Source organism: Dipodomys merriami, unplaced genomic scaffold (genome assembly GCF_024711535.1).
Source record: "Dipodomys merriami isolate MVZ:Mamm:240054 unplaced genomic scaffold, mDipMer1.0.p SCAF_19, whole genome shotgun sequence".
NCBI lineage: Eukaryota > Metazoa > Chordata > Mammalia > Rodentia > Heteromyidae > Dipodomys > Dipodomys merriami.
The window spans coordinates 23,296,414-23,324,203 of record NW_027203270.1 but is presented as its reverse complement, the minus strand read 5'-3'; the positions used below and the strand labels follow the sequence as shown (position 1 = coordinate 23,324,203).

General features: G+C 49.5%; 1 protein-coding gene and 1 long non-coding RNA gene across 4 annotated transcripts; one reads left to right on the top strand and one right to left on the bottom strand.

Moving 5' to 3' along the window:
• Nucleotides 1–1,969: 1,969 nt before the first annotated feature.
• Nucleotides 1,970–26,663, top strand: Trpv2 (transient receptor potential cation channel subfamily V member 2). 3 transcript variants are annotated; one of them, XM_070027765.1, is made up of 15 exons: nt 1,970–2,218; nt 3,834–4,036; nt 6,500–6,633; nt 8,487–8,777; nt 10,023–10,321; nt 13,936–14,109; nt 14,568–14,723; nt 15,904–15,999; nt 18,303–18,373; nt 18,855–19,020; nt 22,185–22,251; nt 22,347–22,675; nt 23,865–23,992; nt 24,964–25,043; nt 26,444–26,663. In XM_070027765.1, the coding sequence occupies exons 1-15, from the start codon at nt 1,988–1,990 to the stop codon at nt 26,542–26,544; spliced, it is 2,526 nt and encodes an 841-aa protein (XP_069883866.1). In that variant the 5' UTR covers nt 1,970–1,987; the 3' UTR covers nt 26,545–26,663. The 3 variants fall into 3 exon arrangements, with proteins under 3 accessions (XP_069883866.1, XP_069883865.1, XP_069883867.1); XM_070027764.1 differs by having other exon boundaries at nt 15,901–15,999; XM_070027766.1 differs by having other exon boundaries at nt 2,138–2,218; nt 3,848–4,036; nt 15,901–15,999.
• LOC138830884 (uncharacterized) lies at nt 15,991–27,775 on the bottom strand. The gene is made up of 4 exons (XR_011373080.1): nt 27,703–27,775; nt 23,366–23,588; nt 18,278–18,416; nt 15,991–16,508 (listed from the first exon to the last, which is right to left on the bottom strand). It is a non-coding gene; the product is annotated as an uncharacterized lncRNA (long non-coding RNA).
• Between the last annotated feature and the right edge of the window lie 15 nt (nt 27,776–27,790).

Below are 27,790 nucleotides of genomic sequence, written 5' to 3'. Positions count from 1 at the left end.
TTGAAATAAGAGTTTTATGGACTTCCCTGCTGGAGCTGGCTTCAAATTGAGTAGCTAGGACTACAGGTGGAAGCCATTAGCTCCTGGCATTTTTTATTTTATTTTATTTTATTTTTGCCAGTTGTGGGGCTTGAACTCCGGGCCTGGGTCTGTCCCTCAAGGCTCTACCACTTGAGCCACAGCACCACTTCTGGTTTTCTGGTGGTTATTTGGAGATATGAGTCTCACAGCCTTTCCTGCCTGGGCTGGCTTTGAACTGTGATCCTCAGATCTCAGCCTCCTGAGTAGGCTATCAGGCATGAGCTACCGGCGCCCAGCTAAAAGTGCTAATTATTATTATTATTTTTTTGTTGGTCACTTCTGCTTATGTGGTGCTGAAAATTGAACCCAGGGCCTCATGAATGCAAGGCAAGCACTCCACCACTGAGCCACCTTCCCCAGCCCTGTTTTTTGTGTGTGTGTGTGTGTGTGTGTGTGTTGGTCATGGAGCTTGAGCTCTGGGCTTAGGCCCTGTCCCTGCACTCTTCAGCTCAAGGCTAGTGCTCTACTACTTGAGCCACAGCACCAATTCTGGTTTTCTGGTGGTTTAGTCTCACGGGGGCTGGGAAGGTGGCTCAGTGGTAGAGCGCTTGCCTTGCATGCATGAGGCCCTGGGTTTGATTCCTCAGCACCACATAAGCAAAAAGAAAAAAAGCCAGAAGTGGCACTATGAGTCAAGTGGTAGAGTGCTAGCCTTGAGCTGAAGAGCTGAGGGGCAGCGGCCAGGCCCAGAGTTCGGGCCCCACTACTGGACTCCCCCCCCCCAAAAAAAAAGGAGTCTCACAGACTTTCCTTTCCAGGCTGACTTTGAACCTTGATCCTCAGATCTCAGCCTCCTGAGTAGCTAGGATTACAGGTGTGAGCCACTGAAGCCCGGCTGTGTTTGTTTTTAACAGGTCAATTTAGTCACAAACAAAGGGGAATGGAGGGGCTGGGAAGGTGGCTCAGTGGTAGAGTGCTTGCCCTGCATGAGGCCCTGGGTTCGATTCTTCAGCACTACATAAGCAGAAAAAGCCGGAGTGGCGCTGTGGCTCAAGTGGTAGATCGCTAGCCTTGAGCTGAAGGGCTGAGGGACAGAGCCCAGGGAATGGAGTATGAGAGTAGGAGTAGGATCAGAGCCAGGTCGGAAGACCAGTCTGAAGATGATTGCAATCTCTCAGGGAAGAGAAGATAGTTTGGACCAAACAGACATTGTAGTGATAGGACTGGGATAAAGGGTGGGAATGAGAGAAAGAGAGGAATCCCAGTAATGATGGCTCTGTTTCCAAACCTCAAGGCTGCACCCAGACCTGGGCCATGCACTACCAGTCAGCTGTCCATGTTGGCCTCTCTGTCTCCACCTCCTGGCTGGTGCTGGGGGTGCTGGAGCCTGCCAGGGTCCTTGGGGGTAGAGGTGGGGGCCTCAGGGAAGGTAATCCTGACTGGGTGGTGGGTTACACACACGGCTGGCACAGTAGGGCTGAGCCTCTCCTCTCTCCGAGGCTTTCCATACCACTTTTCCCCCTGCTGGAGTGAAACATGGAAGAGACCGGGTTGCCATCAGAGAAGAAGGCACCGCAGTGGATGGCATGAGGTTGTGTCAGGGAAGTGTTGCATTTTATTCCAAGTGCCAGGGGGTGGGTTGAAAAGCCCAGGAGTTGAGATGGTCTTGGCTGCTGGAAGATACATGGGGTGTCGGGGGGGGGGGGGGAAGGGGCAAGGGTGGATGGCAGTGTAGAAGTACCCATCAATCCCCCGCCTCACGCCAGTGCCCACCAGAGGCCAGACACCCAAAGATTGTCTCTGATGATCTCCCCCTACCCCGCCCCCACCTGGGGCCTCAGTGACTAGGTAGTGGGGAGGGGGTGGGGCGACAGATCTCGGGGGTGGGGTGGGGTGGGCGGGGCAAGACTCCCCGAGAGCAGGGTGTGGCCCGCGGTCCAGTGGATCTGTCTGGGGTGGTCAGGCGATGCTGATAGGGCAGAATTCAACCTCCATTGGCCAGGCGATTCAACCTCTATTGCTCGTCCCCAGCTGGAAGCTGGGGAGGCTCGTGGGGTTGTCTGTGTTCGCCCCTCCCAGCTGCATTTCCTCTCACAGACCCCGCCTGCCTCCGGGGCAGAGAGAGAGAGGAGCGAGGCTCCTGGATCCCAGCGGAACACAGCCGGCCGCCACCACGCCCTGGCCTCAGCCGACGAAGGTAAATCGATGGACAATGGGACGACCGGAGGGGCCGCCTCTCCCCTTCCCCCTGTGCCCCCCCCCCCAACCCAACAAGCCTGACAGCGTAAGATCCGGGACCAGAAGCCCGAGTGGGCTCCCTGCTTCTCCAGCCAAGAGCTAATGTCTGCGTGGCCTTTGGGTCTACGGACCTGCAGACCCCTTGGCTGGACTGCTAGGGTGATGGTGCTGGGGTCCTGGGAGGTGGGAGGGGGGTGGTAAGAGTTGGGGAGACAGCTGTTGCTGCTGGGGCTTGGTAGGGGTGGAGCCAGGGGTGGCCAGGGAGGCAAAAGTGGTCAGGATTTGCTTGGGAACAGAAGGTTTGGAGAAAAAAGAAGGGTGCCCAGGTCCTAGTGAGGACAGAGAGGCGGTGGTGGATCCTGCCTTTGAGTTGAGGTAGCCAGACAGGTCTCTTGGCTTTGGGGAGCCTGGAGCTGTTTGGTTAGTGGGCCTGTAGGCAGTCCAACCTCTACTTCCCATGGCTGCCTGCTCTCCTCTGTCCCCTCCCTCCTGTCTTGCTGTCTCCTGACCCTGCTCTATTTTTCCTTCTACCCACTGGGTTACAAAGGCTCCCCCACCCTGGCTGGTGCTCCACCCCTTGCCTTGTGATGGAGGCTGTGGTTCTCATTTTTCCGTTTAGGGTAAGATGGTGCTTGTCAGCTGACCTCCCTGAGCCTAGTCCCAGGCCTGACTTGGAGACTCGCGCAGAGCAAGGGGTTTCTTCCTGATGCTGAAGGCCCTGCACAGGTGGCATTTGATGCCTTCAGACATGAGTCAGATTGAAACTATAGTGGGGCTATGAAAGAAGCTGAAAACTGAAGGGGAATGTGTTGATTTAGAACAAGAGGGTTTTAGACCATGCTCTGCCAGCAAGTCATTTCTCCTTTCTGAGCCTGTTATCCTGGCAGCAAAATAAGGGGTTTGAGGCTGGAGGTGTGGCTCAAGTGGTAGAGTGCATGACTAGCAAACAAGGACCTGAGTTCAAATCCAAGTATTGAAAAAAAAAAACAAAAGAAGAGGGAGGAGGAGGAGGAGAAGGAGGTGATGAAGGAGGAGTTGTTGAAGAAGTTGAGCTTGGATAAACCAGTAGTTTTCAACAGTTTTCCCAGAGATCTCACAGGAGTTGAGTGACACGCCCCATGCTGGCAAGTGGGCTTTTATCTTTTATGAATGTTGGCCACTGAGCAAGATACTGTGATAAGTTATGCTGTGAGCACAAATATTTGTTACCTCCAGAACAGGGACTAGGGGCTTCTCAGACATCAGGAAGTCCCACCAAGAAAGGTGGGAGGTAATCAGGACTCTCCTATGGAACAATGTCAGAGGCAGCCCTTTTAGTTCCCTATCCTCCACCCCTTTCCTCTCACCCACATGGCCATACTTAACCACAGGCTTCCTCTTCTTCTCACTCCACTGCCCTTCCTCCTGGCTCACTCCCCTTCCTGTAGGGTTGAGCACCTACACAGTGGCTGTACTTACTCTCAGCTTCTAAACATCTACTGCAGGTTCCAGCCAGGCCTGCCTGACCTAGGGCTGAAAGGAAGAGGGACCCCTGGTTTCTCCATTAGCACAGAGGGACTGACTGTAGTCATCAGTGTCCTCCTTCTAGGATGACTTCACCATCCAGCCCTCCAGCTTTCAGACTGGAGACATCGGATGGAGATCAAGAAGATGGCACTGAGGTGGTCAAAGGAAAGCCTGGGCCGCCCCCAATGGAGTCGCCATTCCAGGGTGAAGACCGCAACTTCTCCCCTCAGATCAAAGTGAATCTCAATTACCGAAAGGGACTAAAAGCCAGGTAATGCATCAGATAGGGGTGAGGCAGGAAAGCAGCTCAGCTCACACAACGCACCTTTGAGTCATAATCAGTGGCCAGTCCAGCACCTGTGTCCCTTGGCTACAGCCTGGAGCTGATGGGGAACCTGATAGGCTAACCTCTGCTCTGTTCTCTGGGCTTGCTTCTCCCAGAAACTTCCTCATACTTGGTATTCTCCCCTCTGAGGTCATCTTTACTCAATCCAGTTCCAAGGATTCAATTCCTCTTTCAAATTTTCGTTGTCCATGCTCTGATCTCTATCCCATCATGGTCCCTGTGTTTGAGTGAGGTGGTTCATTCCAGAGTTATGTTCCAAGGCTAAAGCTGTCACCCAGGCAACTTGGACCCTGGGGGTGGGGGACAATTGGATTCCACTGTCATCCGAGTCATCTGAGCTTTGATTTTCCTGTGGTCTTTCTACTAATTCAAACTGTGAACCTGGCTTTTAGTCTTTCTGTGGGACTGAGGAGACTGTACCTGGCCTCCCTCTTATATGGAGTGGGAGAATCCTCATGGGCCAAGCAAGACTGACAGGGGAGCAGATCGTGCCTGTGATCTGGTCTCCAGCCCCAGCCTCCAAGACTAGAGTCCCCTGTGTTATTTGGGCTGGCAGACCCTAGCCAAATTCAGCCCCAGCCCAGGAGAGGAACTGTGGAGGCTTCTGGAAGCAGTGTAGCCAACTGATAGAGACAAAATAGGCTCCATGATATGCTTTAGACTTCAGTCTGGTCCCTTGGTAGCTTCTCTACTCTGGATCATGACACTGTCCTGGTGGCTTGTCCAAATGGCCACATTTTTTTTTTCTTCTAGCTAGAAAGCCCTCAGGACTGCTGAGTCAGCAGCAGAGCATACATGGACATATTGTTAGCTATGTGATCAGCTGACCAGGGCAGAGCAGACACCTAACTTCTGGTGTTGAGAAGGCAGGGAGCTAATCGCATTGAAATTGTACAGCTTAAAATGTGACTAAGGGGGGCTGGGAAGGTGGCTCAGTGGTAGAGCGCATGCCTTGCATGCATGAGGCCCTGGGTTCGATTCCTCAGTACCACATAAGCAAAAAGAAAAAAGCCGGAAGTGGCGCTGTGGCTCAAGTGGTAGAGCGCTCGCCTTGAGCTGAAGAGCTGAGGGACAGCGCCCAGGCCCAGACAGAGTTCAGGCCCCACGGACCGGACCCAAAAAAAAAAAAAAAATGTGACTAAGTCCATCTATCACCAGCGCTTACTGCTTTAGCCCACTCCACAGGAGATGTTAGAACCTGAGAATCCCCAAAGTATGAAGGAGACCTGTCCTTTTTGTTTGTTTGTTTGTTTTTTGTCATTCCTGGGGCTTGAACTCAGGTCCTGGGCACTGTCCCTGAGCTCTTTTGCTGAAAGCTAGCACTCTACCACTTGAGCCACAGCACCACTTCCGGCTTCTTCTGTGTATGTGGTACTGAGGAATCAAACCCAGGGCTTCATGCATGCTAGACAAGTACTCTACCACTAAGCCACATTCCCAGACTGATTTGTCTACTTTTGTCCCTTTATATCCCCTGCTCATGGATCCAAGGCCCCCAGAGCTGAACTGGCCCTTGTGGATACTGATACAGCCTAGAAGGGGAATGCCCTACCCCCTCTTTCTCCTCCCTCACCAAACACTGCTAGATTCCAAGGAGCTTCAAGGCCCCTTCTGGGGCCTGCAGGAGAAATTTCCCAGAACTCTGGCTTCTCAGTACACTCTGGTCAGTGTCTGATACTTGTCAGCGTCAGAACCACATGGTATTTTCACTATCTCTGGGAAAACCTCTTGCTGCCAAGCCTCTCTGGAGGTTTGAAGTCAGGATCTGCCATTAGATCACCCCCCTGAGAACCCTATATGTGCTAGAACAGAGCCTGTGGTGTAACGAGTCTTTTGAGAGACGAAGCATCAGGGCTCCTGGGAAAATGCTAAGCACTGAATGCTTAAAATTATCTGTGATGGGCTGGGAAGGTAGAAGGTGGCTCAGTGGTAGAGTGCTTGCCTTGCATGCGTGAGGCCCTGGGTTCAATTCCTCAGCACCACATAAGCAGAAAAAGCTGGAAGTGGTGCTGTGTCTCAAGTGGTAGGGTGCTAGCCTTGAGCTGAAGAGCTGAGGGACAGCACCCAGGCCCAGAGTTCAAGCTCCACAACTGGCAAAAAAAAAAAAAAAGAAAGAAAAAAATTATCTTTGACAGCTAGAGTCATGGGAACACAATCAACTAATGTTCCAACAGATCCCTCCCTTGTCTTCATCTGGAGTTCTGAGAACTTGAGGTCTCTGTGGCCTGCCTTGGAGGAGAGAGGCCATCAAAGAGTGCCCATGTAAACAGAGAGGCATGCATTGCATACTGGATACACTGAAAGGGTTGGGTTCCCTGGGATGAGACTCTCTTCTGGAGGAGGCTGTGGCCCTCTTCTACCATGAATCACGAACCACATTTCCCACAGACAGCAGGACCCCAATCGCTTTGACCGTGATCGGCTTTTCAGCATAGTTTCCCGAGGTGCCTCTGAGGATCTGGCTGGACTACTTGAGTACCTACGCCGGACCAGCAAGTATCTCACTGACTCAGAATATACAGGTAGACCCTTCCTTGAGCAGTCCTTTGTGCTCTAGCATCCTGCATGTTGAGAAAAGGGCAGGGCTCTCCAAGCTGAGTAGCGGGGGGCCCTGTGGATGGGGTTGACTGAGGGCTGTTCCTGATGGTTGTGGCTCTGCCTCTCATTTCTATCTACCTTAATGGACTCCCAATCTGTTCCTTCTATTCTAGCCCATAGCAGTGGCTGAAGGGATACTCAAAGAACTTAGTCAGGCACTGATGGTTATTCCTAGCTATTCCAGAGACTGAAAATTGAAAGGATAGCAGTTCAAATCCATCCCGGAGCAAAAAAAAAAAAAAAAAAAAAGCCCAATTGAGTCTATTTCCAATTTACCAGCAAAATACTGTACTGGAGGCATGGGCTCAAGTGGAGAAGTACCAAACTAGTAAAGCAATCTGAGTGGGCGTGAGGCCCTGAATTCAATCTCCAGTACTAGCAAAATAATGAAATAAAAATAACTGAAAGAAATAAAATAGAATCACACACACTTCACCAATCTCAAAGCATCTTTGCCCCAAATCTAAATATCTTTATTGTTTGGGTTCATGAGAAAAGTAACATATATTCACTCTAGAAGATTCAAGTAGTAAGGAAATATGTGATTTCAAAAGTAAAACCACATTTAATACATCTTAAACATTTTATAGCTCATGTCTCAGTCACTTCAGTGCCTGCATAGAGTTCTCCATTGTGTAGATTTAATTTGGTTAATATACGATTACTTATTGCTGCTTGCATTGTTTTACTAGGGTCCCCCTGCTTGCTAGACTGCTGTTCTACCATTTTATCCATGCCTGCAGTCAGCTGATTATTTTGGAAATGAAGTTTTTAAGGCTTTTCTGCGCAGGCTGGCCTTGAACCATGATCCTTCAGATCTCAGTCTCCTGAGTAGCTAGAATGACAAACATGAGCCACCAGGAATAAAGCTATTTGCCGTTTTTGGTCTCAACTTGCTATGTGCCACAACCCCTGTGTGCTAAGTATTTTGTTTATAATTTTAACCTCTGGATCCTTACAATAACTTCTCAAAGAGGAAAATGAAGCTTAATAGAGTCCAAGTGACTTGCTGAAGGTGATAGAGTCATTAAGTGGGAGAGCCCCTCAAAAATACTGCCCTGAGGGGCTGGGAAGGTGGCTTAGTGGTAGAGCGCTTGCCTTGCATGCCTGTGGCCCTGGGTTCGATTCCTCAGCACCACATAAGCAAAAAGAAAAAAGCCGGAAGTGGCGCTGTGGCTCAAGTGGTAGAGCACTAGCCTTGAGCTGAAGAGCTGAGGGACAGCGCCCAGGCCCAGAGTTCAGGCCCCATGACCGGACCCAAAAAAAAAAAATACTGCCCTGAATATTCTTTATTGATAATGTTGCATGTGTGATGAATTATGTCTTAGAAACTCAGTGTTACATATTACTTTTCTTTTTTTGGTTGGTCGTGGGGCTTTAACTCTGGGCCTGGGCACTGTCCCTCAGCTCTTCAGCTCAAGGTGAGCACTCTACCACTTGAGCCACAGCACCACTTCCAGTTTTCTGGTTGTTTATTGGAGATAAGAGTTTCACGAACTTTCCTGCCCAGGCTGGCTTTGAACCGTGATCCTCAGATCTCAGCTTCCTAAGTAGCTAGGATTATAGGCGTGAGCCCCCGGCACCCAGCCCTATTGCTGTTTTAATACCAGCTATCTGGAGCATTAGCACCCTGCAGTAAGGTTGTGTTTCCACAGGTGGATGGAACAGCAATCCTCTTTTGTCCTCCCATGGGCTTCTGGACTTGCACACGCTGAAGGCAGCCTAGCTGCTCCAGGTCTGAGCACCAGTTTGGCACCTTCCCCTCTCTTTCCCACAGAGGGCTCCACAGGAAAGACATGCTTGATGAAGGCTATGTTGAACCTTCAGGACGGGGTTAACGCCTGCATCCTGCCACTGCTTCAGATTGACCGGGACTCTGGCAATCCCCAGCCTCTGGTCAATGCCCAGTGTACAGATGAGTACTACCGAGGCCACAGTGCCCTGCACATTGCAATTGAGAAGCGAAGCCTGCAGTGTGTGAAGCTCCTGGTAGAGAATGGGGCTAACGTGCATGCCCGGGCCTGTGGCCATTTCTTCCAGAAACACCAAGGAACTTGCTTCTATTTTGGTGAGTGGGCCTTTCTTACCTACATTGAGGCACACAGAGGGTAAGCAGTTGTCCAAGGTTATATGCTTAGGGATTGGTAGAGCTGGTACTTAAACCCAGGTCTGCCTGATTCTGACATCCTGCTTCTAACCTAATAAGCTGGTTAGAAGTAATTTAAATTTATTTGATTTATGTATTTATTTTTGTGCTGGTACTAGGGCTTGATCTCAGGACTGGGTGCTGTTCACCCTAACTTTTTTGCTCAAGGTTGGCGTTCACCACTTGAGCCACAGTTCCATCTCTAGCTTTTTGCTGGTTAATTAGAGAAGAATCTGAGAGACTTTTCTGTCCCAATTTAGCTTTGAACTGTGAGCCTCAGAGTAGGATGATAAGCATGAGCCACCAGTGGCCAGCTTAAGAAATGTTTTATTTCAGTCTGGGAAGGTGGCTCAGTGATAAAGTGCTTGCTGAGGCCCTGGGTCCAATTCCTTAGCACCACATAAGCAGAAAAAGCTGGAAGTGGCTCAAGTGGTAGAGTGCTAGCCTTGAGCTGAAGAGTTGAGGGACAGTGCCTAGGCCCAGAGTTCAAGCCCCACGACCAACAACAACAATAACAAAAGAAATGTTTTATTTCCTTTGGCTAAGGAGGGTCAGCATACACCCAAGTCCAGACTGGCCTGTGTCAAGACTCAGGGTCAGGGAAGGGGTAGTGGGGTAGGTACAGTAGGTCTTTTGATAGCTGGGGCTATAGCTTAGTGGTAGAGTATACACTCAGCATATAGCAAGATCCTGGGTTTGATCCCTAGCACTGAAAAAACAAAGACAAAATCTCCAAAGTAACTCAGGCACAGTCTGTGCTCCTGGGCTCTGGCAAAGAAGAAGAATGAAAGAGACAGGAGAGATGAGGATCTGAGTAGCTGGATCCTGTACTGCACCCTTAAATGGTAATGAGGAGTGACCTGCCTCAAGAATGCTCAGCCTGGGGCTGGGAATGTGGCTTAGTGGTACAGTGCTTGCCTAGCATGCACAAAGCCCTGCTTGATTCCTCAACACCACACAAACAGGAAAAGCTAGAGGTGGCTCAAGTGGTAGAGAACTAGCCTTAAACAAAAAGAAGCTCAGGGACAGTACTTAAGCCCTGAGTTCAAGCCCCAGAACTGGCAAAAAAGAAAAGAAAAAAGAATGCTTGGGCATCTGTTTGAGGAACAGGAATAGACAGGAGGAAGCTGCATTCCCCAACACACAGCTACATTCCCCAACTCACAGGTGAGCTGCCTCTCTCTCTGGCTGCGTGCACCAAACAATGGGATGTGGTGACGTACCTCTTGGAGAATCCATATCAGCCAGCTAGCCTGCAGGCGGCCGACTCCCTGGGCAACACAGCCCTGCATGCTCTGGTGATGATCGCAGACAACTCGCCTGAGAACAGTGCCCTGGTGATCCGCATGTATGACGGGCTTCTCCAACTGGGAGCCCGCCTGTGCCCCACGGTGCAGCTTGAGGACATCCACAACCTGCAGGGCCTCACACCCCTAAAGCTGGCTGCCAAGGAGGGCAAAATTGAGGTGAGTGCTATCTATCTCCATTCCCTACAGCTCCAGGCTGAAACTTGGGGGGTTTAGAGCATTGGTCTCTTCTTTTTTCAATGAAACACTTTTTTTTTTGTCAGTCATGGGTCTTGAACGCTGGGCCTGAGTGCTGTCCCAGAGCTCTTCAGTTCAAGGCTAAAACTCTACCACTTGATCCACAGCACCACTTCTGGTTTTCTAGTAGTTAATTAGAGATAAGAGTCTCAGAGACATTCCTGCCTGGGCTGTTCTGAACCATAATCCTGAGATCTCAGACTCCTGACTAGGAGTATAGGCCTAGTGGTCAGCTTGAGTGATATGCCTGAGCTTTTTTTTTTTGGTCCTGAGGCTTGAACTCTGAGCCTGGGTGCTGTCCCTGAGCTGAATACGATTATAGGTATGAGCCACTGAAACCTGGCTCCAGCCGGTTCCCCCCTCCCGGCCTCCACTGGCTATTTTGGAGATGGAGTCTCACAGACTTTACTGTATGACTTGGCTTTGAACTGCTGAGATTCTCTGGATCTCAGCTTCTTGAGCAGCTGAGATTATAGACATGAGTCACCAGTTCCTGGCTATAACTTTTTTTTTTTTTTTAAAGAGAGCTAGATTTTATTGACGTGGATGTTTTTGTTTTTTTTTGGTCCGGTTGTGGGGCCTGAACTCTGGGCCTGGGCACTGTCCTTCAGCAATTCAGCTCAAGGCTAGTGCTCTCTACCACTTGAACCACAGTGCCACTTCCGGCTTTTTTCTTTTTGCTTATATGGTGCTGAGGAATCGAACCCAGGGCCTCAGGCATGCAAGGCAAGTGCTCTACCACTGAGCCACCTTCCCAGCCCCCCTGTAACTTTTCTTTAAAGTGGACTTAGCACTTTGTCTAATATAGTATTAGCACATTTTTTCTCTTAAATTTATTTTTTTATTTTTATTTTTTTTAGGATGTACTGGGAATAAAGCTCAGTGACTTGTCCTTGCTAGGAAGGTGTTCTACCAGGAGCCACACTTCCAGCCTTTGTGTGTGTGTGTGACTTGGGTTTGAACTCAGGGCCTCATACTAGCTAGGCAGGCACTCTACCACTTGAGCCTCCAGACCCACACTTTTTGCCTTATAGCACTTTTTACATATGTAGCTAGGCATACTTGGGAGGCTAAGGCAGGATAATAGTCCATGAGTACAAGGCCAGCCTGGGTAACATGAGACCCTGTATTAAGAAACAAAACAAGGGGCTAGGAAGGTGGCTCAGTGGTAGAATGCTTGCCTTGCAAGCCTGAGGCCCTGGGTTCGATTCCTCAGCACCACATAAGCAAAAAGAAAAAAGCCGGAAGTGGCGCTGTGGCTCAAGTGGTAGAGCACTAGCCTTGAGCTGAAGAGCTGAGGGACAGTGCTCAGGCCCAGAGTTCAGGCCCCACGACCGGACCAAAAAAAAAAAAAAAAAGAAACAAAACAATAGTTGGGCACCAGTGCTAACGCCTGTAATCCTAGGTATGCAGGAGGCTGAGATCTGAGGATCATGGTTCAAAGCCAGCTGGGGCAGTTAAGTCCATGAGACTCTTATCTTCAATAAACAACCAGAAAACTGGAAGTGGTACAGTGGCTCAAATAGTAGCATACTCACCTTGAGCTGAAGAGCGGAGGGACAGTGCCCAGGCCCAGAATTCAAGCCCCAAGACTGACAAAAAAAAAAAAAAAGAGAGGGGCTGGGAAGGTAGCTCAGTGGTAGAGTGCTTGCCTTGCATACATGAGGCCCTGGGTTCGATTCCTCAGCATCACATAAGCAAAAAAAGAAAAAAGCCGGAAGTGATGCTGTGGCTCAAGTGGTAGAGCACTAGCCTTGAGCTGAAGAGCTGAGGGACAGCGCCCAGGCCCAGAGTTCAGGCCCCACGACCGGCCCCCCCCCAAAAAAAAAGAGAGAGAGGCTGGGAGGGTGGCTCAGTGGTAGAGTGCTTGCCTTGCATGCATGAGGCCCTGGGTTCCATTCTTTAGCACCACATAAGCAGAAAAAGTTGGAAGTAGTGCTATGGCTCAAGTGGTAGAGCACTAGCCTTGAACTGAAGAGTGGAGGGACAGTGCCCAGGCCCAGAGTTCAGGCCCCATGACCAACCAAAAACAAAACAAAACAAAATAAAAAAACCCAAAACAAACATTTTGTGTATGTAGGTGTAATTATTTTTTCCTTAAAGGTTTCTTTTTTTTTTTTTTGGTTGGTCATGGGGCCTGAACTCTGGGCCTGGGCGCTGTCCCTCAGCTCTTCAGCTCAAGGCTAGCACTCTACCACTTGACTCACAGTGCCACTTCCGGCCTTTTCTGCTTATGTGGTGCTGTGGAATCAAACCCAGGGTCTCATGCATGCAAGGCAAGCACTCTACCACTGAGCCACCTTCCCAGCCCTGGTTTCTTGTTTTAATATTACTTAATTCCTTCAATAAAATTATATATATGTAATACATACAATATAATCATCATATTATATATAAGTATATATAATTAGGTCATTACATAATTATGTCATATAATTTTATAGTCTGTGCTACAAGTTATATAATAACATAATTATGTAGAATATCCATATCTGTGTTTCCTCTAGACTTCTGTGGTTTCTTTTCTTTTCCTTTTTTTTTTTTGTATGATAATGGGGTTTGACTCAGGGACTTATACTTTCTAGGCAGGTACTCTACTACTCAAGCCTGAGCCACTTCCTTACCCACTTTGATTGATTTTTTTTTTTTTTTTTTTTTAGTCATGGGGCTTGAACTCTGGACCTGAGTACTGTCCCTGAGCTCTTCAGCTCAAGGTGAGTGCTCTACCACTTGAGCCACAGCACCACTTCCAGGTTTCTGGTGGTTAATTGGAGATTAGAGTCTCAAGGAATTTTCTGCCCAGGCTGGCTTTGAATCACGATCCTCTGATCTCAGCCTCCTGAATAGCTAGGATTATAAGCATGAGCCACCAGCACTTGGCTATGATTGATTGTTTTTTTTTTTTTTTTGGTGCATGTACTGGGGCTTGAACTTAAGAGTCTGAGCTGTAGCCAGGCACTGGTGGCTCACACCTGTAATCCTAGCTCTTCAGGAGGCTGAGATCTGAGGATCTCAGTTCAAAGCCAGCCCAGGCAAGAAAGTCTGTGAGACTCTTATCGCCAATAAGCCACTCGAAAACCAGAAGTGGCACTGTGACTCAAGTGGAAGAGCGCTCACCTTGAGCTGAAGAGCTGAGGGATAGCGCCCAAGCCCAGAGTTCAAGCCCGATAACTGACCAAAAAAAAAAAAAAAGAGTTTGAGCTCTGTTCCTTAGCTTCTTCACTCAAGGCTGGCACTCTGCCACACGAGTCACAGTGTCATTTCTGGCTTTTTGGTGGTTAACTGGAGATAGGAGTAGGAGTATCAAGACTTTCCTACCTAGACTGGCTTTGAACTGCATTCCTCAGATTTCAGCCTCTTGAGTATCTGGAATTATAGGCATGAGCCATCAGCATAAAGGCTTGTAAGGGTGTGGAAACTCCAAGCCCAAGTGTGCCTGGCAGGGGCCTGAGTCTGTCTGCTGCTGCTGTGAAGATGGTAGGCAGTACTAGTACCAGGAAGGGCCCATCAGGCAAGCTTACATGGTCATCCTGTAGATTTTCAGGCATATCCTGCAACGGGAGTTTTCAGGACTCTGCCAGCCCCTGTCCCGGAAGTTCACTGAGTGGTGCTATGGACCTGTGCGGGTGTCGCTGTATGACCTGGCCTCTGTGGACAGCTGGGAAGAAAACTCAGTGCTGGAGATCATTGCCTTTCATTGTAGGAGTCCGGTGAGCCCAAGGGGGGTTGGGTGTGCCTGAAGATCCTTGAAGAACACCTGGCAAAATGGGTCAGGACACTGATCACACCTGATCCCTCCTTGTGCCAGTGGAGGTGTGACCACAAATCCTGGAGGGCATGACCCTGACCCTGGCCACTAAGCCTATACTTATATTACACTCAAGTCCCACCCCCATGGAGATCATGCCAAGGTCCCTGTGGTAACTAATGATGCCTCTCTGAGGATGTACCTGCTCTGGAATGGCGGCCAGGCCCTCAGTCACACTATGGACAAGAGGGTTGGGGTAGAGTCAGGTAGGGAGGGACCAGATGGGGCTCCTGGGGTATAGACGTCTATTTCATTGTTCTTGGCCCTTGCATGGAGTTTGGCATAAAGTGAGTGCCCATCTCTACTTGCTCTCAATACTCTGTCTACATCAATGCCTTGTCTCTCTCCTCTCAACCCTAGCACCGACACCGTATGGTGGTTTTGGAGCCACTGAACAAATTGTTGCAGGCCAAATGGGATCTGCTCATCCCCAGGTTCTTCCTCAACTTCCTGTGTTATCTTGTCTACATGCTTATCTTCACCATTGTTGCCTACCACCAGCCTGCCCTGGATAAGGTGAGAGCTCAGAAGAGGCCTTCCTAGGGGCAGGCCTGCTAGAAAGAACTCTGGAGGATGTGGGGAAAGAGAATGGATGCCATCCCCCTTCTACAACAGATCACAGGGAGGCAGAGGCAGCTTGAGTGATGTGCCTGAGTTGTTTTTTCTTTTTTTTTGGTCGGTCGTGAGGCTTGAACTCTAGGCTTGGGTGCTGTCCCTGCACTCTTCAGCTCAAGGCAAGCGCGCTATTGCTTGTGCCACAGCGCCACTTCCAGTTTTCTAGTGGTTTATTGGAGATAAGAGTGTCATGGACTTCCCTACCCCGGCTGGCTTTGAACCGTGATTCTCAGATCTCAGCCTCCTGAGTAGCTAGGATTACAGGCGCCCCGCTGAGTTGTTTATTCTTTCTTTCTTTTTTTTTGGTGGGGGGGGAGAGGGGGCCCGGTCATGGGGCCTGAACTCTGGGCCTGGGCACTGTCCCTCAGCTCTTCACCTCAAGGCTAGTGCTCTACCACTTGAGCCACAGCACCACTTCCAGCTTTTTTTCTTTTTGCTTATGTGGTGCTGAGGAATCGAACCCAGAGCCTCATGCATGCAAGGCAAACGCTCTACCACTGAACCACCTTCCCAGTTTATTCTTTTTGGGGGCTTGAACTCTGGGCCTGGGCACTGTCCCTCAGCTCTTCAGCTCAAGGCTAGTGCTCTACCACTTGAGCCATAGCACCACTTCCGGCTTTTTCTGCTTATGTGGTACTAAGCAATCGAACCCAGGGCCTCATGCATACAAGGCAAACATTCTATCACTGACCCACCTTCCCAGACCCCAAGATTGGTTTCTAAGTGGCTGATACATATTAATTAATACATCTCACATACACACTCTGGGACGATGGACTAAAGTCATCTTCAGTGTACTGCTGAGGTTACAAAGAGGTTAGGTAAATTATTTATTGGATAGATGGAGACAGACCCGAACCTAGGTAGTCTAGCTTCAAACCCAGCATTCATAAATGCTATACAACATGCCCCTCAAAGAACTAGAATCCAAGAGTCCTTCCTGAAGCCTATATTTCCTTTGCTGCTTGGATGTGGCTTCTCTGTAATGCAGGCACAGAATAGTCCCTTAGCTGTGACTCCTATAGTGCTAGGCCCAAGGCGCCAAGTCTTACTGAAGTATGTATTTGTGTGTCTTTAGCAGGCCCTCTCTCCAATGAAAGCTACAGCTGGAAACTCCATGTTGCTGTTTGGCCATGTTCTGATTCTACTTGGGGGGATCTACCTACTCTTGGGCCAGGTAAAGGCTTCAGCTGACCAAGAAGAAAAACTAGAATTCTTTACTGGGATCTTAGAGTGAGTTAACCACAATCCTTTTATTGATGGGAAAACCTTGTCCCACCCAGACCAACCAGCAGCACTGGAATAAATGGTTCTGGCCCCACCTTATGGAGCCTGGTACTCTCTCTGCTGTGCTTTCTAGGCTACCCAAAGGGAACCAGATGGTTTCTCTGGTTCCCTGGCAGTGCAGGTTCTGCTCCCTCAGGAATGTAGAGGAACCCCTGCACCAGGTCCCTCAGCTGGCTGGGGCTGATGGTAGGTGGGGCTCAGCTCAACTCCACAGCAGGGCATCTTCATTGGGAAATGTGGCAAGTTCAGTGGAGCCACGCTGCACAGTGAAACCTTATCAGAACAGGAAAACTTGGGCACCACAACCAGCCTGGGTAGAGTATGGGATGTTTCTTCAGAGAGCAGTGAAGGGAAACAGAAAGGATCCTCTTCCTGTCTACATGCAGGACACCCCTTCATCTGGGTTCAGAGAGACCAGGAGCCCCTGTCACATTATCTAGGTGGCTACTTTATTTCCTTTTCCCTCCACCCCTCACTCCCCTCCCCTCTTTCTCTTTCTCCCTCCCTCCCTCCTCTCTTTCTTTCTTTCTTTCTTTCTTTCTTTCTTTCTTTCTTTCTTTCTTTCTTTCTTTCTTTCTTTCTTTCTTTCTTTCTTTCTTTCTTTCTTTCTTTCTTTCTGTCTGTCTGTCTGTCTTTCTGTCTGACTTTCTTGTTGTGGGGCTTGAATCCAGGTCTTGGGTGCTGTCCTTGAGCTTTTGTTGTCAAGGCTAGTACTCTACCATTTTGAGCCACAGATCTACTTCTGACTTGGGGACTTTTCTGCCCAGGCTGGCTTTGAACTGTGATCTCAGCCTCCTGAGTAGCTAGGATTATAAGTACGAGCCACCAGTGCTCAACCTCTTCTTTTTTTTCCCCTTCCTTCCTTTTTTCCTTCCTTCCTTTTTTCCTTCTTTCCTTTTTTCTTCCTTCCTTCTTTCCTTCTTTTCTCCCTCCCTCCTTCCCCCTTTCTTTCTTTTTCTTTCTTTCTTTCTTTCTTTCTTTCTTTCTTTCTTTCTTTCTTTCTTTCTTCCTTCCTTCCTTCCTTCCTTCCTTCCTTTCCTTTCTCTCCCTCCCGTCCTTCCTTTCTAACTTAAGATAGGGTCTTGCCAGGCTGGTCTTGAACTCCTGAGCTAAAGCAACCTTCCTGCTTCAACCTCTCAAGTAGCTGGGATTAAGGCATCTGCCACCATGCCCTTCTTGGACATTCTTTTTTATTTTTTTATTTTTTTTTGGGGTCTGGTCATGGGGCCTGAACTCTGGGCCTGGGCACTGTCCCTCAGCTCTTCAGCTCAAGGCTAGCGCTCTACCACTTGAGCCACAGCGCCACTTCCGGCTCTTTTTTCTTTTTGCTTATGTGGTGCTGAGGAATCGAACCCAGGGCCTCAGGCATGCAAGGCAAGCACTCTACCACTGAGCCACCTTCCCAGCCCTTGGACATTCTTTTTGGAAAGAGAATCAAGAGCTATTCAGCTTTTAGGATTCCTGAACCCCCCACTGGGTATGGTGCTGAATGCCAGCTACTCAGGACACTAAGGCAGAAGGATGCCAAGTTCAAGGCCAGCCTGGATAAAATAATGAGATGCTCCATCTCAAAAATAAAGCTACCACCTTAACCTCCAAGGTGGTGCTGGTAGAGAACTAGACTAAAGGTCTGGTGGGCAGCCCAGCTATTTTTTTTAATTTTTGTCAGTTGTGGGGCCTGAACTCTGGGCCTGGGCGCTGTCCCTCAGCTTTTCAGCTCAAGGCTAGAGCTCTACCACTTGAGCCACAGCACCACTTCTGGTTCTCTGAGTGGTTTATTGGAGATAAGTCTCACGGACTTTCCTGTCTGGGCTGGCTTTGAATCATGATACTCAGATCTCAGCCTCCTGAATAGCTAGGATTTCAGGCATGAGCCACTGGTGCCCGGCTCAGCCCAGCTATTCTTGTGTCTGGAGAGCAAGTTGTTGTTGGCAGTCATGGGGCTTAAACTCTGCCTGGGCTCTGTCCCTGAGCTCTTTTGCTCATGGATAGTGCTCTGCCACTTCGAGCTACAGCTTCACTTCTGGTTTTCTGGTGATTAATTGGAGATAGTCTCACAGACTTTTCTGCCTGGGTTGGCTCTGAACCGGATCCTCAGATCTCAGTTTCCTGAGTAGCTGGGATTACAGGCATGAGCCACCAGCACCCGGCAGGAGAGCACATTTTACCTCTCTCTGTCCTCCTCCTCCACAGACGTGGTACTTCTGGCGCCGCCGCCTGTTCATCTGGATCTCGTTCATGGACAGCTACTTTGAAATCCTCTTGTACGTGGGTCTCTCACTCCTCATCCCCTGCTGTCTCTGAGGCCTGGGAGTGGCAGAGGACAGCAGGCTGATTTTAGAAGCAAGGACATGGGGGCCCAAGGCATTACAGGAGGTTAGGACTTGGGTGCAGGTCAGACTTGGGAGTCCTGGCTACCATTCTAGTCAGGGATCCTTTGTACTTCCATGCTTGTAGAGTGTGATAAGCTCACTACACTTCCAGGGAGGCCTGAACTTTCCATGTAGTATCACACTTAATCATTATTCTTCCTGAGTTTACAAGTGAGAAAGCTGGGGCCACAGGCACTAAATAACATGCCCAAGATGGAGAGCTAGCTCTGATTGGCTCCGGTCCCAGACAGATGGAAGGCACCTCAAACCACCAGACTGTGGTGGGAGAGGCAGTAGTGGTTAGCTGGGCAGCAAGAATTGGGGGACATTGCCAGATGGCTGGGGAGTTGACTGAGTCTCTGTGTCCATGCAGCCTGGTCCAGGCCCTTCTCACCGTGCTGTCGCAGGTTCTGTGTTTCGTGAACAATGAGTGGTACCTGCCCCTGCTTGTGTCCTCCCTGGTGCTGGGCTGGCTGAACCTCCTTTACTATACACGAGGCTTCCAGCACACAGGCATCTACAGTGTCATGATCCAGAAGGTGAGAGATGGGGTAGCCTGGTGGGGAAATAGAATCTGGGGCAGCCAAACGAGGCAGTAGTGACAACCACAACTCAGAAGGACAATTTTCGCTTCAGAAGACAAGCACCTTCTCTGCAGCTGATATGGAGGGCATAAAACACATACCTGTGTCATTCACCCAAACACCAGCTTAAGGACGGGCATGCATGTACCTGCTCTCCATCTACACATTTGTGCAGACCCATGCACATACACATGCTTCCAAGTGTCAACATGGGAACATGTTTGTCCTCCTTCAGAAAGGAGCAGAGAAAACACCTATAGCTGTGTGCCTGTGCCTTGGGACAGAGGGCAATCTTCAAGTGTCTACATTCACTTATTTATTTCACAAATGTTAAGAGAGGGCCTATGATGGCCAGGCCTGGTTCTCAGTGTTGGGCATGAAACAGAAAAGTCCCTGCTCTCCTTAGGCTGACATTTCAGGGCAGGAATGGAAATGCCAAGGAAAAAAAAAACCCTAAGCCAGGCTGAGAATGTGGGTTAGTGGTAGAGTGCTTGGTTAGCATGCATGAAGCCCTGGGTTTGATTCCTCAGTACCATATAAACAGAAAAAGCCAGAAGTAGTACTGTGGTTCAAGTGGTAGAGTGTAAGCCTTGAGCAAAAAAGCTCAGGGATGGTGCTCAGGCCCTGAGTTCAAGCCCCAGGAGTGGCCAAAAAACAAAACAAAACAAAAAAAAACCACCTAAGCCAGGCACAGTAGCTCACACCTGTATCCTAGCTACTCAGGAGACTGACATCTGAGAATGGAGATTCGAAGACAGCCCAGGTAGAAAAGACTGTGAGACTTTTATCTTTAGCAGAAAGCTGGACACTCTAGTGATAGGGCCCATGCTGAGCCAGAAAGGCCCCAAGTTCAAGCCCCAGGACTGCCTCAAAGGAAACAACTCAGACTATCCTCAACCACAAAATTGTATGAATGAAAAAAAAATGTTTTTTTGTCGGTTGTGGGGCTTGAACTCTGGGCCTGGGGGCTATCCCTCAGTTCTTCAGCTCAAGGTTAGCGCTCCACCACTTGAGCCAAAACACCACTTCTGGTTTTCTGAGTGGTTTACTGGAGAGAAGAGTCTCAAGGAGTTTCCTGCCCAGGCTGGCTTTGAACCGAGACCCTCAGATCTCAGCCTCCTGAGTAGCTGGGATTACAGGTGTGAGCCACCGATGCCTGGCTGTTGTTTCTTTTAAAAAATATATGCAGGGCTGGGGATGGAACAAGGTCCTGGCAGCCAGGTGATCAATCATCAATGAGCTGCACCTCCAGCCCGTAAGTGGAAACCTGAAAGAGTGGTTCACTCTATGGGAGGAGGAGGCATCTGTAGAAGGGAAAAGACTAATGAGCCAGACCAAGCTGAGACTGTTTGAGGCAGAGCAGGAGGCTAGGTGGCTGGAGAATGAGGCCAAGTAAGGAGAGGGAGCTGGCTGCAGGTAGGGGTTGGGGAATGCTGTGGGGAGGGGTTTGGACGCTTGCAGAAGTTTTTTGTTGTTGTTGTTGTTTTGTTTTTTTAAATTTTTCTCAGTGTATGTGCTGGTCCTAGGGCTTGAACTCAAGGCCTGGGCACTCTCCTTGAGCGTTTTTGCTCAAGGCTAGTGGTCTACTCATTGAGAAGCACCTTCTGTCTTTTTGGTGGTTAATTAGGGACTTTTCCTGCCTGGCTGGCTTCAAACTTCAGTGCTCAGACCTCAGCCTTCTGAGTAGCTAGGATTACAGGCATGAGCCACTGGCTGCTGTCCTGAAAAGGTTTTTGTTTATTGTTTTGTTTTGCCCTTTTTTTAAACTATGGTAAAAATACAGCGCCACTTCTGGCTTTTTCTATTTATATGGTACTGAGGAATTAAACCCAGGGCTTCATGCTAGGCAAGCACTCTACCACTAAGACACATTCCCAGCCCCACTATTTTCTTTTTGGTGGTAGTGGGGTTTGAACTCAGAGCCTCATGTTTGCCAGAGTGACAACTCTACCACTTGAGCCATACTTAGAGCTCTACTTAACAATTTAAGTGTACCATTGAAGGGTATTAAGTGCATTCATATTGTACAGCCATTATCACTGTCTACCTCCAACTTACTTTCATCTCCACCAACTGGAATTTGATGCCCATTATAGTGTTCAATAACATAATGCCCATTCCTTTCTCCAACCCCTGGCAGCTACCACTTTGCATTCTGTTTTTATGATTTACCTGTGGTTGTTATTTCACGTGAGTAGAATCATATATCTTTGTCTGTGACTGGCTTATTTCACTTAGCACAGTGTGGCCAAGATTCACCCATGTTGTAGCGTGTCCAAATTTCCTTCCTTTTTAAGACTGAATAGTATTTGTGTATCCACTCTTTTCTTGATGGACACTTGCATTGCTTCCATAATGTGGCTATTATGAATAGTGCCAATGTATTCATGTTATGCAAACAGCTGTTCAGACTATTACTTTCAATTCTTTTTGGTTATATTTATACTCAGAAGTGGAATTACTAAGTCATATTTTAATTCTCCATTTAACTTTTTTGTGTGTGCCAGTCCTGGAGCTTGTAAGAACTCAGGGTCTGGGCACTGTCCATGAGCTTCTGCTGATTAGCCGTCTACTACTTGAGCCACAGCGATACTTAAGGCTTTTCTTGTGGTTAATTAGAGTTAAGAGTCTTAAGGACTTTATTCTAGCTGGCTTCAAAGTGCAATCCTCAGATCTCAGCCTTTTGAGTAGCTAGGATTACGGATGTAAGCCACTGCCACCTGGCTATATTTAATTTTTTGACCATTGAAGGTTTTAAGTAGGAGAATGTTATGATCTACAAGTAGATATTTTTGGTGTGTGTATCTATTCTGGGGCTTGAACTCAGGGCCTAGGCTTTTTGACCAAGGTTGGTGCTTTACCATTTGAGCCCCACCTCCACTTCTGGCTTTTTGCTGGATAACAGGAGATAAGAGAGATTCTCATGGATTTCCCCACCTGAACTCAATCCTCAAACCTCAGCCTCCTGAGTAACTAGGATGGCACGCCTAAGCCACCAGTGCCCAGCTCAAAGACTCCTCTGTTCAGTGTGGCTTACAGGGCCCATGTATGCATTTACATGTGTACATGCATGTGAGTGGTGCACTATGCTCAGCCTCCCTCCTGAACTTGTGTTCTAGGTCATTCTCCGGGATTTGCTCCGTTTCCTGTTGGTCTACTTAGTTTTCCTTTTCGGCTTTGCTGTAGGTAAAGGCCCCTTGCCTATCCCCTACCCACCCTGAACCCCTTCAAAGCTTCCTGTTGGTCTCCCAGGCTGAACATCATCTTCTACCCTCTCATAGCCCTGGTGAGCCTGAGCCGGGAGGCCCAGATCACTGGAGTCCCTACAGATGACAATGCCACAGAGGCGGCCCAGCTCAGCGCAGGACAAGAGAAGGAGGAAACCCCATACAGGGGTATCCTGGATGCCTCACTGGAGCTCTTCAAGTTCACCATCGGCATGGGCGAGCTGGCCTTCCAGGAGCAGCTGCGCTTCCGTGGGGTGGTGCTGCTGCTGCTGCTGGCTTACGTGCTTCTCACCTACGTGCTGCTGCTCAACATGCTCATTGCCCTCATGAGCGAGACTGTCAACAGCGTGGCCACAGACAGCTGGAGCATCTGGAAGCTGCAGGTGCCCTGAGAGGCTCCCTTCCCTCACCCCATTCCAAGTTCTTTTTTTTTTTTTTTGGGGTCCGGTCGTGGGGCCTGAACTCTGGGCCTGGGTGCTGTCCCTCAGCTCTTCAGCTCAAGGCTAGCACTCTACCACTTGAGCCACAGTGCCACTTCTGGCTTTTTTCTTTTTGCTTATGTGGTGCTGAGGAATTGAACCCAGGGCCTCAGGAATGCAAGGCAAGCGCTCTACCACTGAGCCACCTTCCCAGACTCCCCCATTCCAAGTTCTGAGGCCACTGTGGTGTACTTGGGACCTTGCTTGAGCTGGGCCTACTGTGGGTGTGTGTGGGGGTCTCCAGAGCATAGCATCTAGTTGAGTGGGCTCAGTTCAGCAGTGTGAACCCCTAGCCCCCATCACCCCCGGTCCTTCCTTCTTTCCTTCCTAGAGTTATGAGGACAGGATAAGCAGATTGGTATGGAGTGCTTAGATAACACAGTAGATGCTCAATGTATGTTTTACTGTGACCACTAGCATCATGACTGTCAAGTATTATTATTGATAGGGATGAGCACACTTCCAGGCACTCCATGCAGCAGAGAACAGGACAAAACCATTTCCCTCACAGAGCTTCCATTCTGTGTTCTTTGTATACAAAATGGAGCCAATTTGGCAGGCAACAAAGTCAGGTGGTGATAGAAACACACTTACAGTGAGCAGATAGGTGGGTCTTAGAGCCTTGCCCAGGAAGTTGGACTCTGCTGCTCAGTCACTGCTGGCCTGGGTCCAGTCCCTCATCTTCCACGGGGCCTCAGTGATTTCATCCACAAAGTTCTATGCTCCAGGTGCTCTGTGCTTGCATAGGTGCCAGTGAGCATACACATGTGAAGGGCACAGAGTAGGTTTTGTACCTGCTGGTGCAGAATTCTGAAGCCTGAAATGTAAGAGCAAGTCAGTGTCAAGCACTTCTTCATGCTGACATCCCCACAACCATCTGAGCTGAGGTGTGTCATCCTCATCTGAGATGCACTGAGGTTTAGGACTTCACGCTATACGGCTAATCAGGCATTACACCTGGATTTGAGTCCAGGTGTTTAATGGACCTAGGGTTATACTAGAAGGTGATGTGAACATTTTCCTATCTCCCTTGTCCTTTGTGCCTCTTCCTTCAAATGGGGTCTACTCTGTCTGATGTGTCTTTTGTCCCCAGAAAGCCATTTCTGTCTTGGAGATGGAGAATGGCTATTGGTGGTGCAGGAGGAAGAAGCAGCGGGCAGGTGTGATGCTGACGGTCGGTACCCGGCCTGATGGTAGCCCAGACCAGCGCTGGTGCTTCAGGTGAGCAAGTGGGCATGGGATGTGCTGACCCAGGAGTCGCCAGGGGCCATGCACAGTACAGGCCAGCCTTATTCTCTTGAAAAGCAGAGGATGGCTGCAAGAGCCAGGTCTGGTGGGAGAAGCAAGGCTGAGGATCAATAGAGGCTTCACAGGGCAGGTCTAGGCCCTGCCTAGTCAACTATCTGTCCCAGTGACTTAGACTGAAGGCCCCTCCCCATCTCTTCTTTCTGGCCAAGAAGCCGGTGTTTGAAGCTTTTACGTGTTTTACCGCCATTAATCTTGCTTTAGTTGCTCTGTACTGCCTCAACCCAAATTCTTCAAGCCTGATCTCTGAGCTATAGCCCCTTCCATGGTGATCAAGCCCTTCCCTGCTCAGAGCAGACCAAGGCAGCAGGAGAGGGAACATGGTGACAGATGCAGCCAGAAGCAGATATTTATGAGGCAGTGATTGTGCAGGGGGAAAGGGGAAACATCATGAGAATAGCCATATAAAGGCCCCTGCACCTGAAGCAGGCCTGCTCACAATTTCTCTTCTCTGCTTGTGCTGAGCAACCCAGGCTTCTATGAGCAGTCTGACCACCATAAGGACAGGGCCCATGGGATGTGAGTGGCCCAGTTCCCTGCATAGGAAGGCAGAGAAATCATCTTCCTCCTGGTCCCTGTGTCCACCTACAGTCTACCTACTGGGGGAGGGGAAGTGCCTCCCTGGGACAGTCTAGATAGCTGGATTCCTAGATCTAAAGCTACTCTTTGTTGTTGTTGTTAGTCTTGGGGTCTGAACTTTGGGCCTGGGCGCTATCCCTCAGCCCTTCAGCTCAAGGCGAGCACTCTACCACTTGAGCCACAGTACCACTTCTAGCCTTTTCTGCTTATGTGGTGCTGAGGAATTCAACCCAGGGCCTCATGCATGCAAGGCAAGCACTTTAACACTGAGCCACCTTCCCAGCCTAAAGCTACTCTTTAAACCACAGGGTGGAGGAAGTGAACTGGGCTTCGTGGGAGCAAACACTAGCCACTGTGTGTGAAGAGCCATCAGGGGCAGGCATCTCTGGTGAGTGGCTATGGGGTGAGAGCTTCTGCCCTGGTGTGTGTGTGTGTGTGTCTGTCTTCTGGGCTACACAGCCTGGGAGTTTCTGGGGTAGGACTTTGCAGCTGCACTCATGCCTGCCCCTTCCATTGGGTCCCCTAATTATGACCCGCCCCCCCCTACCCTCCCCGTGCTCATTCCTTGTCCAAGTTATACCCTGCACAGGGTTATACTGAAGATCTGTCTGGCAGGCCTGGGGAAACAAATTAGGGAGAAGTTAGGGCGTACTCTGCCAGTCCACAGTACAGGTGGCATCTCTCTGGCTCTGAGGGGGGAAGGAGGATCGGGGGGAGGGGAGCACTGCCTGGTCTGATAGCCCAGCTTTGCTGACTCCAGAAGTTCTCCCTGTGCCCAAGCCCCTAGCCCTTTCATACCTGGCAGGAAAAGCCATTTCCTGTGCCTCTCCTCAGCTTTGTGTGTCCTCTCTGTTTTAGCAGTGATGGCCATTCCTGTCCCCACCTAGCTGCCTCCACCAAGACTGATTCTGGAACCACCAGAGAGTTCCAGAGTTTCCACATCAGCGTCTATAAATTCTTCTGTCCCATCTCCTCTTTCCTGTACAATGCCTGTGTCTGTGGGCCTCCTAACTCCCCACACCAGATGCTTTCCAAGTTGTTGAGATACTCCACAGGCCTGTGCTCCAAATGCTGTTCCATCCCCAATGGGAACACCTCAGGGCTGCTTAGCAGGGAGCATGTATGTAACCCCACACCTAAGTAGGAGGTTTTGAGGGTCTGTGTCATGCAGTTCTGCTGTCTTCTACCTCTTAGGCAGCTATTTACCCCTGGGCCTGTGTAGCAGTGCACTCAGCCTGCATCCCCAACCTTCAGACAAGTTTCTGTTCCAGACTTATCCCACTCCACTCCTGCTAAGGCAGACAAACACTTCCCGTAGCCAATACTATCCAATGCCTGAAGGGCCATACTTCTGTGTGGAGGTCAAGGCCCAGACCGCCAGCACTCTTTGTTCTTTAGTTTCTGACTCTGCCTGAATTTTGATTCTTGGCTAAAGTGCCCTTTCTCTTGTCTGAGTATCTAAATCTACCACCTTCCCTAGGGGATGGGCCCCCTATCTAACTTGTTTCCCGTTCTTTGGCAAGGTTCAGATGTTCTAGTTTCTGACTCTTAGCCTATCACCTCCTGGACTCTACACTTCAGAGAGGAAGTTGTTGTCTGACATGGCAGGGTTTTAGGAGATGATCCTGGAAGGAACAAGACAGGGAGGGGCTGCAGGGCCCCATGATCACCTGCTCTCAACAAAGCATTCTAGGTTTTCATGGCTGAGACCTCCTCCTGTTTCCCTAGAACCTGCCTCCAAGAAATACAATCCAGGGCCAAACCACAGCTCTTCCCATCTGTTTACAGGCTCTTCGAAGAACCCCATCTCATCCTCTCAGCCTGTGGAGGATCAGGATCGTGACTCAGAAAAAGATCATCTGCCCCTCCAAGTACTCCAGTCCCACTAATGAACCAGATGTAGTAGAAAGCCAGCAGTGTAGAATGAACAATCCTCCTAGTTATACTTGCCAGCTCCCGGGCTCTTGAATTTTGGTTGTAAATATAAATATATATATATTTTTCACAACTAATTCTTCTGGATGAATTATTTAAGCAAAATTTGGGGGGCCCTCAGGCCAGTAATGTCTGCAAGTCTCAGTATGGGGATGTAGCTAAGCTGTTCCTACTCCTCACCTAGGCATAAAAAGTTCACCTGGGGCTGGGAAGGTGGCTCAGTGGTAGAGCGCTTGCCTTGCATGCATGAGGCCCTGGGTTCGATTCCTCAGCACCACATAAGCAAAAAGAAAAAAGCTGGAAGTGGTGCTGTGTCTCAAGTGGTAGAGTGCTAGCCTTGAGCTGAAGAGCTGAGGGACGGCGCCCAGGCCCAGAATTCAGGCCCCACGACCCGCCCCCCCCCCCCAAAAAAAAAAAAAAAAAAAGTTCACCTGCCACATCCCAGTCCTGGGGGCAGACCGAAGTGTGGTGGCTGATGTGATAGTAACATAGCTTCCTTCTGGCCCCTCCTCCCCCACTTTTTTTTGGCCAGTACTGAAGCTTGAACTCAAGACCTCATTCTTCCTTAGTTTTTTTTTTTTTTTTGCCAGTCATGGTGCCTGAACTCTGGGCCTGGGCACTGTCCCTCAGCTCTTCAGTTCAAGGCTAGTGCTCTACCACTTGAGCCACGGCACCACTTCCAGCTTTTTCTGCTTATGTGGTGCTGAGGAATTGAACCCAGGGCCTCATGCATGCAAGGCAAGTGCTCTACCACTGAGCCACCTTCCCAGCTCCTTCCTTAGTTTTTTTTCTCAAGGCCAAAGCTCCACTTCTGGCTTTTCCTTGAATAACTATGATTACAGGCCTGAGCCACCGCCACCCGGCTGCAATTTTTCTTTTCTTTTTTTTTTTGTTGGTCATGGTGCTTGAACTCTGGGCCTGGGCGCTGTCCCTCAGCTCTTCAGCTCAAGGCTAGCGCTCTACCACTTGACCCACAGCGCCACTTCCGGTTTTTCTGTGTATGTGGTGCTGAGGAATCGAACCCAGGGCTTCATCCCTGCGAGGCAAGCACTCTACCACTGAGCCACCTTCCCAGCGCCTCTTTTGTTATCTCACACAATCCTACAACCAACCTTCTTCAGGGGCGATCGCGACTTCACGTTCCAGTAGAACCCACAAGGGAAGGAACATTCATAGCAGACAGGCGAGAAAGCGCACGCG

What these genes read in the sequence shown, in the direction of transcription:
- Trpv2 (XM_070027764.1), top strand. Translation starts at nt 1,988, where the DNA reads ATGCTGATAGGGCAGAATTCAACCTCCATTGGCCAGGCGATTCAACCT. An exon ending in ACCAGCCTGCCCTGGATAAG is followed by an intron (nt 14,724 to 15,900) that starts GTGAGAGCTCAG and finishes GTGTGTCTTTAG; the next exon opens with CAGGCCCTCTCTCCAATGAA. An exon ending in TCTACCTACTCTTGGGCCAG is followed by an intron (nt 16,000 to 18,302) that starts GTAAAGGCTTCA and finishes CCTCCTCCACAG; the next exon opens with ACGTGGTACTTCTGGCGCCG.